The following is a 16,313-nucleotide window of genomic DNA, read 5'->3' as shown; positions in this document are numbered from 1 at the left end:
AGGTTGAAGCCACAACTAGCATATATACTTTGTAACAATTCATATTTCTCAAGGGGATTATGTTTATGATGAAAAAAGTAAATATAGCCTTTGAACAAAAGTAGTCAAGTAAACAGTTTTCCTCTTAAATATGATGCAAAAGGTATCGATGTCATGATGATACTCGAATAAAATACAGGTTCAAGAACCAGTACAGCACTTGCAGAGAGACTCTCCCTCACTGCTCTTTCAGTTGATGTTTTGGTGACCGCAGCAGGTGAGGCTGATTTGGACTAAAATATGCTTAATGTAAAAATGAAGCAAGCACATTTATTTTATTGAGCTTGTTTCTATCTTTTATGTTCTTGGCCCAAACAACGCTCATTTCCTTCGGTGTTCCTCACTGCTGGACGGTTGGGCACATGGCAAGAGAGGTAGCTCTCTCTCTCTCTCTCTCTCTCTCTCTCTCTCTCTGGCTGTTTCAAATAAGAGGAAGACGTAATCCGTTTTGAAATAATAGCTGCACTGTATCAATCCGTGTGAGGCCACCCACTTGGCAAATGGTGCTTTACTGCAGGGTGGGCTGAGGAAACTGTGGGAAGTCTCATTAATGAACAATTCTTCCTTGTAGCTCTCCACATAGTTTAATGTGATATGTGCACCCCTGTGAAACTATTACACTATTTTATAATCACTACATTTTTAGGAGGGGGATTACATCAAGTACAGTACCTTAAAAACAGAACCAGGGAACAATTTGGATGGTTCATACTGAATTTAATACGAAACCAATGCAAGCTCACACAAAAAATTTTTTTTTTCTTCTCACGGGAAACAGCAATGCTCAGGAAATGAGTGCACCAACTAAACCAGCAAAAGTCCGCAAACAAACGACGAGAAAATAAACAATTACAAATCAGAAACAAGACAAAGACAACAAAATCAATAACTTAACTTGTGCAACTTAATGTCTATCTACTGAACTTAGCATGCAGTCTGGCTGTCAAGGTCAAGAGAAGTGAATTGTTTTGCAGTTAATAACAGTGAATGCAGCGCTGAGCTCAGGTCCTGTACAGAAATGACTTTCTACTGCAGCCATCTGGCACCGCAGACCATCATACACAGGCAACACTGAAGCTATTTGATGAAAAATGTCACCAATTATGACTGAACTTTCCACTGAATGTTTTCTCATAGTTGCCCTTCAGTATGCCATTAATTTCCGCAAATGTTTCTCAGCTCTGCAACAAACTGTGCCTAAACAATCTATCCCTCTTTGTGCAGACAGAAGAAAACAAACCCATCAACTGTATAAAGATCTGTCACACGTGCTACATAGATGTCAGCCGGTGGCACAAATAGTGCAGGTAAAGCTTCAAATGCACATATGTTTTTAGACATTGTCCTCCATTTGCTTTAAGAGTTCTGAAGGTTTTGAATGTTTTTCCTGTAGCAGTGAATCTAATTTATATACTCAGAGTCACCTAAGATGTAAGACGCTGGTGCTGCTCTTCTGTATCTGCAATCACATCTGTAACGAATCATAGCGCACCAAGAACTACAGGGGTCGAAACTGTAGCTTTGACCTGTCGTGTGCAAAAGTGTGTGTGTGTGTGTGTGAAGAGCTTTGTCACATGTGAACATAAAAACCTTCGCTCTGAGTATGTTCCCTAGGTGGTGTGTTTCCGCAGAGCTGAGGTCAGCCTCACAAAGTTTCCACACTTGAGGCAGCACGAGTTCGAGTTGCCCTCTTTCCTTGGGATATGCCAGCAGTTGACACAGCGCACTCTGTACTTCTTATACCTTCAAAAGTTCAAGACAGAAAAATAATACACAGATGAGCCCTTTCATGTTCAGGTCTCATGATGGAGGTGTTTTTATCCATACCCCATATATAGTTGATATTTTTCTGTGAATATATTAAGTAGATCTTAGTGAGGCACCCCTGGTTACATCTACATACACACACATTTTCCACTGTTATTCCGGATATGACAATATTCAGGATCTGATACATGTCATGTAAACTGTTTGAATATTCATAATTAGGCATTATTCCGTACAAAGCATTTCCAGTGATGAAATTTGGGATATTCTCAGATTATTATTATTTTAGGAGTATTCTCTGGACATGTTTACAATTTCTTCAGAATACATGTCTCAATCTGGAATTTTACGAAAGTTTGAGACCTCTTTGTTTACGGCATACCGTCGGCTCTGTGCATTGTCAAAAAAAAAACAGCCAACAGTTTGCAAAGCTGAGCTAGAAATGCATGCACAGAAAAAAAGCCCACAATTCTGGTCAGAAGAAGAAACACATCTTGTTTTTAAACATTGTGAAAGACTTGGAATATAAGTCGCTTTTTTGGATATTAGGGCAACAAATAATACAATGTGCATGTAAACTGAGCCACTGTCAATGTTAGCCACCTTATTCCACAAGCATTACAGAGGGGGGTCCCGTCCTCTGCATCCCTCCACATGGGGGTCTTCCTGGTGCAGCATGATGCACAGACCTTACCCTCTTTTGGGAAACAGAAAAGAAACATAATTGTCAGTATTACTGGTATTTTTAAATGAGTGAATGTCAAGAAACAGTTTCTGTCTAATTGACAGATGCACTTTAATGTATCATAACTTTTTTTGAATAATTAACGCTAATCAATAAGATCAGTACTACAGCCTTCGAAGAGTATCATGTATATTTGATGTCCTTCTACGAGCAGTAAAATTTCAAACTGCTAAGTGGTGTTGAAATGCGTTACCAAGGAGAGACTCGAATCAATTAATTTGAAATGCCATGACGTTTCACTCTACTGATACTGAAAACACATCAACTCAAAAACAGTTTAAAAGCTGAAAGTTTAAATCACATGCTGGAATTTGTATTGAATTTCACAGTTTCCTGAGAACTAGATGATACCCATCATGGTTGGAGGATATTTACACCGCAGCTTTCATAAATACTTGTACAAATGTCCACCACCTGTCCTGAGCAATGCTGTCAAGTCACATGTTCTGGTGTCATGGCGTCCTCTAGTGGAGAGAATTGACATTTCATACCACAAATGATGTTATTTGAACTACAACAGAGTGATGCTTCTGATGCAGCCAATGTAAAACACATAAGATGGAAGCATTTATATTCAAATATATATCTGAAACTTAAATAATTGCAGTCGTTTACTTCATTAATTATGTCCATTATTCACTCTTCCTTTCTTCTTAATTTTCCCCATAAAAAAAAAAAGTTTTGGAGCATTTTTTTTTCTTATCTGAATTAAGTGGATGAGATTAGAGCGTGCCATGTATTATATAGAGTTCATTAATGACTATCATCTAAAATTTCACAGGCTTCACATTGCTGTCTAACGAGCCTGTAAAATTGACATGAAGTGACATCACCTTCACTGAACAGGACAGGCACTCAAGTGTTACTCACTGGAAACACTGGCTGCTGGGTCACTCTCCTCTTCCGAGCCACTTGTTTTGAGGGATTTCTGTGCAGTACGTGTCCTCGGCCTCGGTTTTCTCACACTCTTGCAGATTTCCTTGCTGTGTTTGGGTACACAAGCAGCAAAAGAGTGAGTATATTTAACTCAATGTTATTTTACCTTCTAAATTCTTGTACAAAAAAAAAACCAAGTCTCTCACTATCTGTACTTTGAGGTTATGAGGAGCCGACACTGTTCCCTACTGTCATCCAGCTCCGTGTCCATCCTGAACGTCACTCCCTGGAAGTCCGGGTCTTGGATATCAGCACTCCGGCTTGGGCGGGGTTGTTTTCTAGGAGTCTTGGTTCTCCACTTCTGGGTAAATGGAAGGACATTTTTTTCCTTTTGCACTGGTCTGTGTTCTGGTTTTGATGGTGCAGAAGGTGAGGGGTTCTTTTCTTCGTCATAGCTTGAGGATTTCACTTGAGAGACTGGAGGGGACTTTTCCTCTGTTGGAACATGTCTGCATTCTGGTGTAGAAGCAGTGATTTTGTCACACGGGAACTCTGTAGTCCAAGCAAGGTTTGCATTGTGGTCTAGTGTTAGTGCCGGCTTTGCAAGAGCCACGCTTGCATCTTCATTTTCAATAAAAGTCAGCTGGGTACTGAGGGATTCATTTTCAGAGAATGGTGCATTCAAAATACCCTGGTCAGAGGAGAAACAATTCTTCTTGCTCTCCTGGTTCTCAAATTGTCTGTGAACACTGAACTTCTCTTTTTTGTCTCTGTGGTGAGGCTGAGGTGATGCTGAGTTTTCCTCCTCCAGCTCTGGTCTAACAGCAACAGTTTTTTCAGCACCCTGTGACTGAAGACAACAGCCCACTTTGGAGTCTTTCACACAGGACTCTGGTGTACCAGCTCCACCACTGCAAACTCTCCCATCTTCCACAGAACTAACACAGACTGGGGTATCTTCTCTCACACAGACAAGAACAGATGGTCTCAAAGTGCATTCAACACTTATGAAGTCACCTCCAACTCCCTGATCTGTTCCATCTGTTGCTGCGTCTATTGAACGGACTAATTTTGTGTCAGATGATGCTGAACTAAAGTCAGACTCCTCTACATCACTGTGATGCAGGAGCCTCTCACACTGCAGGTCGATCAGACTCAAAACTTGAGGGTCAACAAAAGTTGTGACCTTACAGCTGTGACTTTTCTCCTTCACTTTTTTCATCTGATTACAAGGCATCTTATGAGACAAACCGTGTTGGTGGGAGTCGTTAGAGATTTGAAATGAATGTGCATCATCTTCCTCTCTTTTAGTCACGAAAGGACCCTGCCTAGAAGTCTCATTTAGCCAGGGGGAGGGCAGATTTGTGTCCAGGAAACTGTTGTGGATGGGGGAAGCTAGCTTGGAAACTTCTTGGAAAAGATACAGGAGGGCTGAGTGGGAAGCATCATGTTCCATTGCACTCTGGTTTCCCTGGATGAAGGAAGCTTGCGTCTCTGGTCCTGTGCTCATGTTTGGGCAGTGTCTGCATCATAATAACAAACAAACAGCTTTCAGATCACTTGTCCCATAAAGGGGTTCATTACAGAGATAGGAAATAATAAAAGCAATTATTTTTTGACACAAAATTATGTTGAACCCACATGAATAGTACTTGAGTAAGTTATTATCGGGTGAGGGTGATCTGACATTATATGTATTTAAAGTATCAAAATTATAAGCAACAGCAAAATACAAATGCATTTTTTCTGATTGACAGAATCTGCTTTGTTTTTGATTTTTTTTTTTTAATTATTTAATTATGTGCGGCTTGATGCATCAATCTGCAAAGTAACTAGTAACTAAAGTTATCAAATAAATGTAGTGGAGCAAAAAGTACATAGTATAAGCATAAAGTAGCAGAAAATGGAAATACTCAAGTAAAGTATAAGTGCCTCAAAGTAGTACTTAAGTACAGAACTTAAAAACAGTACCTCTATTCTAGACGCTAAATGTATTTCAACATCGCAAAATATTACGAATTGAGCCACATTCATATCCACAGTGACAATAAGTAAGTTAGGACTATTTCAGTGTTTAACATTTTTGTTTCCAAACTGTGGCGACAGTGACGTTAGCTTATTGACTTGATAATAGTATTATTGCAATGTTCCATTGACCTACATTATTTTTTAGCTAACATGTCTCGACTGGTAACAATTTAAATTCAAAACCCTGGTAAAAATGAGTTGTTGTTGTTTTTTTTTTTTTAAATAAATAACTAAAGCGAAGCCGATAAATGTGTTCTTTTCATAAAAACGTCACTTCGGCCGACTAAACTCAGCGGAGGAAATGTAACAAACCGTGGAACCCTCGGTGCAGCTCCAGTGTTCTAGAACACTGACGTAGCTCTCGTGTTCTGCAATAATGAAGATTTTTTTTTTTTTCGCGGTATTCTTGAGTTTGACTGTCGCGAGCGCAGAGGCAGGTCTAACGGAGAACATCGCGATATTGAGAAATCAGTGTATTTATGACTGAACCGGTCGATTTTTCCACTTCTGCTCTCTCATATTTGCATTCAAATATGTCTGAGCCCCTTAAAATATTGGATGATGGTCGATTCAATAGCTTATATAGAAGTCTGTGTACTATTTCATTTATTGTTTTGGCGTAGTAACTATGGCCAGGCTGAACCAAAGCCTGGATTCTGATTTGTCATAATTTTAGGCGGATCTACTCCAGCTCTACAAGATTCAACTGTCGCACATTTCGATCCTGAACTGTGATCTGACTAAAAAATCGCAGATCCATGCTTCTATTTGTCTGTTCTTGATCTGTCATGGCCTCTATGGAAAGCCACGTCTCGATCATTTGGGTCTGAAGATAATGGTTAAAAATCGGGTTAAAAACGTGCAGTCCACCCAGTTTACCTGTAATCGTTGAGCACTACTGTTCATGCTCACCTCAGATCTTCAGATCGATCACCAGAAAACTGTGCCAACTTTGTGGAAACTCTCACCGATGGAGCTGATGCGTTGCTATGACGTGTTCTGGACCAGGAAACATTGCGCGGGTGTATTTGATTTGCTGGATTACACCTGTTGGGGAATAAAAGTGCTGCCCACACACAGTCCCAGTTTCACTTTGTAGCAGCAGCAAGCACGCACACACACACGCATGTTGAAATATTTGCCAGGCAAATGCAGCGATTTTTACCAACAATGGCTGCCTGCTTATCACACCATGAACTATCGGTTATTTCAGCCTTGATGCAACAATGCAAAAAAATGCCCCTTTTTTAAGTCCTCTGGGAATGACAAGTCTGAAAAAAAAGCATCTTTTTAAAACTGATTTTATTGCACAACTTTAAATATGTGTAATTCCTAAGACATAATATACAGAACTCACTTATATTTGTGCGTAAATTGGACAAGTACAGTAGACTTAAAGGTAGATGTAGTAAACTTAATCCATGGTAACATGAAGCCCACCAGCTTCAGAACAGATAAGTCTCCACCTCCATCCTGCTCTGGCTCAAAGCACACCTGAACCTGACCTGCTAATTAAGCAAAATCAGTGGCACCTGGCAGGAAGTGCTTTAAATTAACACTTGAAGCATAATCAGCCATATATATTACTGGAAATGTTTATAGTGAATAAAATATAATCATTAACAGTCTAATCCTGATTTATTGTTCACTATATTTAAGAGACCACCCTTTAAGCTCCACTCAGATACTGTCCTCTACCACCATTTCATCATATGGCTTCTTCTTTTTCAGGGCCATGCAGAGGAAAACTGGGGGTTTGTGACTCAGTGCTGATTACAGATAGTGGGTACTTACTGATAAGCCATGACAACACCTACAAATGAGCATATAGATGAGAGTAAATTCTATGTATACAATATCTGACAAGGGAAATGGAAATGAGATGGCAGAAATGATCAGCTTGTGAGACTTGTGCGTATATGAGCTGTAACAAGGAATGTTCCATTTAATGTCATAAAGATGAACTTTGTTAAAACAGGTGTGCCATGTATGAAACAAGCATGAAATGTATCTTAAATGTATAGGGTGTTTTAACAAAGAACAGCTTTTGAGATTGAATGGTGTTGTAATGCTGGCCTGAGAACATGTCCACAAAAATAAATACAATATCAGTTAAACCATCGCAGGGCTTGTTTTTCTTTTTTTTTGTTGGAAGTAACCATTAGTTTCACCTTCACTCATATAGTGTCCGACTCTGCTTGATCTCATCTGCAGGTCAGTCCTGTCATTGGTTAACTGTGGAATCAGTTGTTCTTCAAGTCATCTTGGGAGTTGCTACGGACTTCGCTATCCTTGCAGTGTATCTCTTCATGGTCGCAACCCGTCACTCCAGGGGCAGCGCAGAGACCCCATGTCATTTTCCATCAGTCCCCTTCTTCATCATCATTTGGGCCTCCTCTCAGTGAGGTTTGGGCACATGCCCGTCCACGTAGAAGTTCCTGGTGACTTTGGGCAATGTGAGCTCGATTCCGTCGAGCTCTCGGGTGAGGGTGATCTGGCATCCCAGCCGGGAGTTCTCCTGAAGCATGGGCGCCATGTCCAGCATGTCATCCTCCCTAGAGAGCCAACATATCCGTCAACATTTACAGTGATCTCCCTTTCACCTCATCACACACATTAGTTGAAGTTGAAATGGCTCAGGAAGACGAGGACATCATTTGTAGCAGACCTACCTCTCCTCAGGTTCTGGCAGTTTGTCAAAATGGTCGGCACTCACATAGACCTGACATGTAGAGCAAGCTAGTGATGCCTCACAGGCTCCTGAATGAAAAATGAAAAAGGCACACAGTTAATGAGCATTAACTGTCTTTACAACATGCTTCAATAAAACCTCAAAAATAACTATAAGGCCTCATTTGGAACAAATCAGGCATTGCAGCGGTGAGCAGGACACAACTGGGAAAATATCACTGCTTGGTCCCTGAACTCGCCAAGAGAGCACCCAATTTCCAGCTTTATGCTTGGGAGAAACAGTTCCTCCAGAGAGGATTTCTCCATATGAATCAAGTTTGGAGGGTATTTCTCTTCCCCTGCTGGTGCAGTCACCTGGCAGAACAACGTTGTCGGAGGAAGTAAGCAACATAAATGCATTATTTGGTGGACCTCTGAATGTTTGTGCATTTACCTTTTTTTTGGCCTGTGAGACAGTATTTGATCACTCTGACACCGAGCCTGTCATGTCAGCCAGTGCTTATAAGACAATGTGAAAAACTTCCATCATAAGTATCAAAGACTGTTTATCATGTAATTAATTTATTTTTCAGATGTAGTACAAACAGCTTGAACTACAATAGTGTTGACCAGCATGTCTGATTGCTGAGTTATGCAACTGACCACCGAAGTATGACATCAACCCGTGCACTCCATGCCAGCGCAGCCTAAACAGCTAACCAAGTAAAATAATTTGGAGGGCTGGTGTTTTCGCTGCAACACTGTTTTGATCTAAAACAGGCCCACCTGTGTAAATGCTCACCTTCCAGGTCAATTCCATGCTTGTGAGCCAGATAGAGGACGTTATCTCCCACCTTGGCCTTAACTGGGATCCTCTTACCAGACCGATCTATATACACCACATTCACCCTGAACAGCAAAAAGGTTAGAAATGATTTAGCTTCATTTACAGTCACGTATTTCAGTTAAACTTACAAGGTTTTGAAAAGTTGAAAAAGAATCACACAAAATCTGCAGATTGTTGCATATATAGTGTCAAAACCTGTGAAGAAAAAAAAAACACTGACAAACGAATCAGTTCATTATATTTTTTCTGTCACTCTAGAGACGCAATGCATGTTTTTGTGTCTGTTCACCCACACACTGTTTATGCTGCATTTGTTTAAGAGCACAAAGCCCTCTCCATTGCTCATATTACATTTCTGGCTAACTGAACATGGCTACTTTTCAGTGCAGCCATTTTACAACTAATGTAGGTTAACATTGTTTTTTGTCATTCTAAGCATCAGGACAAACAAGCTAGTTTCCAACTCAAACACACTGAGAAGAGCAACAAATGCAATGGTTTGTTGTAAATGTACAAAGTGCTTTAATATCTTGCTTCTCATTAAGTTCATTGTCTTGCTAAAGACACTTGGACAAAATGACCCTGAGATGAAACAAACAGCTCTGCAATTCATGGACGACCCAGTCTAAGAAGCAGCAACCACCAAATTGAGATGGAAAAAAAAAAAAACAAACTGTCAGAACTATCAAACTTGACTAATTTTTACCCACCCAATGGGTTTTGTTTACAATTTGTCTCCTACATGCAAACTGAATATGTAAGCTGTTGGTTTAGAGCACAGCCTTTTCACTTTAAAGTAAACAACTGGCTCAGTCCATGTTCAGTGTGCAAAAAATAAATAAATAAATAAAAATAATGCATGTTCAGCATGACAGTGCAAAATTTTTTGCAAATTTCCCCTGAATATCTGTTGGAGCCTCCACTCACTTGGACTTGTGGTGCATCTGTTCCTAGGATTTGTGCATAAACAATGACTGAGAAAATTCATCAATTCAAAATAAAAGCACGTAGTGAACTTACACGTCCTCTGGGTCCTCTGCATTGGAGCTGCCTTCCTCACTGTGGTAAAGACCTTCGAGAGAAGAAACAAGAACAGGACTGTGAGTGTCTCTGCTGTCAGTGGTGACTCGGACTGTGCCGGATGCGGACAAGGTTTGACTTGTTGCACAAACTTTCACCAGCCATCCTGGGCACGCTGACTTGAAGTTACACAAGTGTTATTGAGCAGATTCTCGACTCTAATAACCTCTGTTGTCCTTCCAACACCTGCCTGTACACTTTGCTGATACTAACAACAAAATAAACTATAAACTCCGGAACAAAAAAAGAAGATTCATTCCCACTTATTATCAACAAACAGTCCCGAGAGAAGAACCAGCTTCTGATGGAGGCTAAAATGTGTTAGCAAGCTGCACCGCTCACCTTTACTCGTCTGCAAGTGTCGGTTTATCGTCCGGAAGCTGTCAAACGAACCCCTCCTTTGGACATTAGCCGCGCTGCTCACACAGCTCTTTAACCTGTTGAGAGGACAGGTGCTGCAGTCCGGCATAACTCGAGAAAGTCTGAAAGTCAGCCCCATGCTCGACCGGACAGCAGCGGAGGCCGCCATGATTGTGTTTTGGTCACATGGACGAAAGTGGCCAATAGGAAAAGAGCACTATGGCGATGACGTCTCAGCTATGACGTACAGCTCTGACAGCAGAGGGCGCTGCAGCTTCTCACACTGCACAGGGAATACAGATCATAACAGGAGGAGGATGTCAGATTCACTGAAGTTAACAGAGCTCAGGGCAGCAACGTGAACTTAAAGAATTAAAAGCACAAGTACTCATCGGGTAGTTTGACGCCTGTCTGCGTTGCTATGAATTGAGCCTATTATTGGATCAATGGTATTGATAACCTCTATTAACATGTAATCAGTACCTTGTCGTGTGTAGCTGGTCAAGGTAAATTGTTCTGCATACTGTTTGATATCTTAATCTCAAACAAAGCGTAATATTTTCCTCACAGTGTATGTTATTATTTCATGGAGAATATACATATGCATATTTCATACATATAAGACAAAATAAAAAATACTTTGACAATAACATCCCTCCTCCATTCCAATCCCATTAAATCCCATTCACAACAACACTACAAATGATAATAGATAAACACAAATAACTAAAGTTGCATTCAAGATGAAAGATCAAAGTAAAAAAAAAAAAACAACAAAAAAAGAATATTAAGGTAATATTTTCTAAGATCATCACCTGTTTTGTAAGTCTTAATCTGTAAAGTACATAGTACCTAAACACTCTGAGCTAAATAGAACATGCAAGTACCTCAGATTTGTTTATTATCTGAGTAAATGCACTTTGTTACTCTCCAACCACAGGAGATCTATTAGGTAAATGGATGACAATCTACAAATGCATCAGAGAATATCAAACTCCCAACATCATTTATTTGCTTCCATCAGGGTGGAGGTTTTTACCTTCCTAGAAGCAGTAGCACAGAGGTCTTTTACTTCACCATCTTAAAAAAAAAGAATAAAGAAAGAAGGGAGTGCTGGATTTAAGTCAAATTTTGAGGCACTTGTACTTGAGTATTTCCATTTGCTGTTTCTTTACACATTAATGTTATGTATTTTACTCAACGTCATTTATCTGATATATGATCACTTATGATGCACTGTAAAAAATTGATCTATCCAACATCATGTAGTATATTTGTAATTGGCTTCAAATTGATGAACTACATGTCTAAAACACAGCTATAGCTAACAATTTTAATGCATTATAGTAAGTTAACAACATTCCAATTGAGTAAAACATACAGCAATGTAACTGTTTGAAAGGGGCCATTCAGCATAATGCATAACCTTTCTCAACTTATTTGCACAAAATGCCACAGTTTCTGAGTGCAACACCATTGTCTTAAAATAAAAATCTCAGGTCAACAACAATTTGTCAGATGTAATGTAGCTGTAAACTACAAACAAAACTCATAAAGTCATCACAGTGTTATGTGTTGGTAAAAAACATACATAATGTTGCCTTAAATACTATTTGAGTGCTCATTGTGATATGTTATTTGGTCTGTTATTACCAGCTGTAAACAAGACAGGGCTCGATGCTTTCTCACGATGGTTTTGGTGATAAGCGATGGCGATGTTGCATATTTTTGGTTTTCATAGTTGTTTAATTCATTGCTGTTTTGTTTTTGTTTTTTTTGTTTTTTTAATCTTTTTGACGACTGTGTCTAAACCACATTGCCCTTTGTAGGAACATTCACTGTCAGTACCAGAATATTTACTTCACCTCCACTACATTTATCTCATGTTGCACAGTCGGATTAGCTCCACCTCATCTAACATCACTAATACTATTCCAATACTGTAATATAATCTAACTCTAATTATATGCATTTAGTCATATATCAATTCATGTCTTTTACCTGTAACTGACTATTTTTACATTGTGGTCTTGCTTCACACAAGCTCACTACTTTCGCTGCTGCTTAATCCCTGTTGCCACTCTGACCAGTCTAAGCCTGTTAAAGTTTCATCCCTGGTTAAGAAAAACAGGTTTTCCCACGGTTCAACAGAATCAAAATATAATATTTCATATTCTCACAGAGTCGCATTCAGTGTTGAGCTTTGCACTTGCCAGCATCACACAGCCGCACAGCACAATACAGTACATGTCCTGCCTTGTTTATGTGTGCTGCAGAGGAAGACAAACCTAGATAAGAAATCTGATGCACTCTGGCAGCAGAAAGCTGAGAGCACTGGTGTATGAAGACAGAGAAGTGATGTTATGACTAGAGGCATGTGAAGAGCTCAGGCATTCTGTTTTTGCTCGCTCTCTCTCCGTCCTTGACATCTACTGGGAGAGAGAGGAAGTTATCTTAAAGAAAGAACTGAGCCTTTAAATATATAATCCTCTGACAGAGTAGTAAACTCCCCCAGAGGAGCGTTGTGTTGATATTTGAGATGTGATTTATAGACTTTAGTGACTCTATAATGACTGATGATCTCATCCATAGGGATAACACTATTCTTTTCTTATCTTTCCCTCAGTGTCTCACGATGATCTGGGGGAAATCCACTATTGAAACTGGTTTAAAGTTGTATACTCAACCCCCATCTGGATTTAGCTCCAGAGGTTCCCTCCATGGCCATAAAAAGTAAATGAGGCACTCACATGCCTACTTTTTTATTTTATAGGGAGAGCTGGGAGTCACCTCACTGGCATATGGATTGTTACACTTTATATACTCTATACACATAATGAAACGCCATTACACTTTCATGTAATCTCCCACAAACACACCTGCACAGAATTACTGCCCAGGGACAGTTTACCTGTGAAGTCTGTGAATTTACAGCTCTTAGTATATCATTGGGCCCTGTTGTCCTCAGGTCCTGCAGGTGTGTGTGTGTGTGTGTGTGTGTGTGTGTGTGTGTGTGTGTGTGTGTGCAGAGGTGTGGTTGGTGGAGGTTCTTACACTTGATTTGGATTTGAAGTGGCCCCTAGCTGTTCCCTCAGTTTACATTCCTCTCACTCCCTGATGACTATCCAGTACAATAACTCACAAACCCCAGCAGACGTCCTTCACACAGTCACACTGAAACACTTAAACGAGACACTTCTTCACAGACACTTTTCTAACATATGTCGGCCAGCAGCAACAGCCTGTGTGGACATTTTGGGCAGCGATTTAGCAATCTGTCCGGATCTCCCCAGAGGACACCATGTGTATGTGCACAGCCTATGTTTCCACTGGCAGATGGAGCATGGAAAAACACAACATTTCCCAGCATTCCTCTTGGGGCCATACAATCACTCCCATCAGCACTCCCAGTATTGTTTATTATTTATCAAACTCTTCGCACCTTGGAAATCACAACAGAATTGCCGAGGTGGGAAGTAACGAGGTACAAATACTTTGTTACTGTACTGAAGTAGATTTTTCAGGTATCTGTATTTTACTTGAATATCTATTTTTCTTACAAATATTTACTTTTACTCCTTACATTTTAACAAAACGATCTGAGTGGAATTATTATTCTCATTTTGCGTCATTACATGTCACCGTCTCAACATCACAAGACTGATTTCAACCTGTCAGTGTATATCAAGCACAGCAGACATAGCAAGACAAAAATTGACTAAAAAGACAGGAACAGCAACAACACCTCTGGAAATTTAAGTCTTATATTTTAAAAAGTGGCCATCTGGAATCTGAAAAAAGGTGTATTTATACTTCTTCTAAATGATAAGCTTGGTGATATTCCATATCTTAGTTATTAACCACACATCCTATGAAATGATCAAAACCATCAATGGAAAAAAATGGACACTATTGTTTAATTTGAGTTTTGTACACTGAAATTTTAAATAGTCTCAAGAAAAATTTGGTATATATTCATGTCCGAGTAACTTCTGCCAGAAAACTGCAGTGATCAGCAGTTTGAGGAAACGATTTAGTCATTTCTTAAAAATGGAACTATATAGTGTAATTGGGAACAGCATTTAAAGAACAAAAGGGTATTTGGGTCAAAAGCCACAGACAAAAATGGAAGTTGGAAATGACTGAGAGAGGAACTGATACAATTGCTGGTGGTGATATTTATACTGGATTATTTATTGGAAAATTAAGGAAAGTATCGAATAAAACCAGGCTTATTCTTTGATTTGATCTCTTTTCTGGTGTTTGAAAAGGTTTGTAAAGCGAATAAAGTTGCAAGTTGGAAGTTTTTCAAAGCCTGTCAATGTATGTGAGTATAATTACAAATGTATCTTGCATGCTTACCCACTGTCTGTATGCAGATTCTAGTTCCCCTGTTCAATGTTATTTCTGGCTTGACTGTAAGAACCGTCATGGTGATCTATATTAGGCCACGGGGTTGAAGGTCAGCAGCTGCTTCATTTTAATTCTCCTGTTTTATTGCCTTCCTTTAAGAACAGTCTGCGCAGGGTTGAGCAGCACTGCCTTTAAAGCTGCTTTGAACAATCCAGTTAAGCCGGCAACTACAAGGAACAACAATTTGTGATGATATTGGAGGCCCCTGTGGCTAGCACCTTATTTATAACCACAGCTATTTGCAAGATGCTTATTGGCAATGCATCTATGTGTGGTTATTAAGATATGTAAGTTTAAAATGACTTTTTATTTACCAACCAACTCTGTTCCTTCCAGCCCAGGCATCCGGATAAAATGTCAGCAGTTAACGTTTCTGCGCACCACTGATTTGCATGTACATATGGCTTCATACAAATGTATTGACATATATACAAAATGTGTCATATCACATTCATATTACATGTTTATGAACTGACTTTCATGTCGAGGGGTGAATGAGTCTGTGGTGGAGTTACAAGCAAGAAGGCTGCCAAGCGACCGTGACGGAATTTCAAAGTTTGTAAGTGTGACACTAGACTACTACTACTGATATTGCTGATACCTGTGATATTTAATTATAAAATATTGTGTACTAATGTGAAAAAAGGAAATAAATATTAAGTTTTGACATATTCAAATTGACTTGCTCCCTTTTGTTCATGGGAGTGGCGTTTGGTCCACTTGGTCTGGCTGGCCTGTTGGATGGTGCCATGGCCAGAGATCGTCTCAGGGTCTGCTGCACTCAATCCCTGCACTTCCTCTTCGGAGTGTATTTCTGTCGAGGACTGCCAAAATTCTCTGGGCTCCCTACCCCAAGGTTAACCCCATTTCCTGCCCCAGTATCAGCCATAACCACAAAATATAATGTCAAAAATAAGATTCCCTGAAGCAACATCTCCCCCTGGCCGTGCTTCATTTGAACTGGTAATAATGTCTTTGTAAAACTTTGCCGGGGAAAATGTAAACATAGGCTTTTCCGATCTGCTTGTCGTTAATGTTTAGTCTGGTTTAACTGGAAATAGGACCCATTGACAGGCATTAAAAATGTAGAATTCGCCAGTCTTTCCACTGATGGACAAAGACTGTTTCATAATAAGTTAGAAGTTCCTTGTAGAAGATTTGATGATACAAGATTCAGCAAACTTCGCAGCTAGCATCCTGCTGTGACCTCAAACAGAATGCACTGACGACGGGACAAGTCTGAACTACTGTTAACAGAGTTCCATTTAATCTTATCGTCATCTCATCATCGCCTTCGTGTACGTAACCACTGTATGTACGCGCATGAACGTACCTGCAGGTTTGCATATGTGCAGCGTTGTGCAAGCCGTGTCGCGACTCCCCTTCTCTCAGATGACTCACACAAACATCTGAGAGTAACTAATTAGAAACAGGTATGAGAGAAAAGAGTGCCCCTATGCCCGGTCATGTTTCATGTGTGTGGGAATG

General features: G+C 39.9%; 2 protein-coding genes across 5 annotated transcripts; both read right to left on the bottom strand.

Annotated features, from left to right (window-relative positions):
• Positions 1-739: 739 nt before the first annotated feature.
• Positions 740-6,515, bottom strand: zglp1 (zinc finger GATA like protein 1). 4 transcript variants are annotated; one of them, XM_037100350.1, is made up of 5 exons: positions 6,335-6,464; positions 3,634-4,950; positions 3,422-3,534; positions 2,410-2,503; positions 740-1,782 (listed from the first exon to the last, which is right to left on the bottom strand). In XM_037100350.1, the coding sequence occupies exons 2-5, from the start codon at positions 4,935-4,937 to the stop codon at positions 1,650-1,652; spliced, it is 1,644 nt and encodes a 547-aa protein (XP_036956245.1). In that variant the 5' UTR covers positions 4,938-4,950; positions 6,335-6,464; the 3' UTR covers positions 740-1,649. The 4 variants fall into 4 exon arrangements, with proteins under 4 accessions (XP_036956245.1, XP_036956256.1, XP_036956234.1 ...); XM_037100361.1 differs by lacking the exon at positions 6,335-6,464 and adding an exon at positions 5,768-5,902; XM_037100339.1 differs by having other exon boundaries at positions 772-1,782; positions 6,368-6,515.
• Positions 6,516-6,740: 225 nt separating this feature from the next.
• Positions 6,741-10,618, bottom strand: fdx2 (ferredoxin 2). The gene is made up of 5 exons (XM_037100417.1): positions 10,395-10,618; positions 9,993-10,044; positions 8,928-9,034; positions 8,128-8,215; positions 6,741-8,010 (listed from the first exon to the last, which is right to left on the bottom strand). Exons 1-5 carry the CDS (start codon positions 10,579-10,581, stop codon positions 7,854-7,856), a joined length of 591 nt encoding a protein of 196 aa, XP_036956312.1. The 5' UTR covers positions 10,582-10,618; the 3' UTR covers positions 6,741-7,853.
• Positions 10,619-16,313: the final 5,695 nt, after the last annotated feature.

This window comes from Acanthopagrus latus, chromosome 1, assembly GCF_904848185.1.
Source record: "Acanthopagrus latus isolate v.2019 chromosome 1, fAcaLat1.1, whole genome shotgun sequence".
Classification (NCBI taxonomy): Eukaryota; Metazoa; Chordata; class Actinopteri; order Spariformes; family Sparidae; genus Acanthopagrus; species Acanthopagrus latus.
The sequence above is the reverse complement of the archived record's forward strand: the minus strand, read 5'-3'. Positions and strand labels throughout refer to the sequence as shown.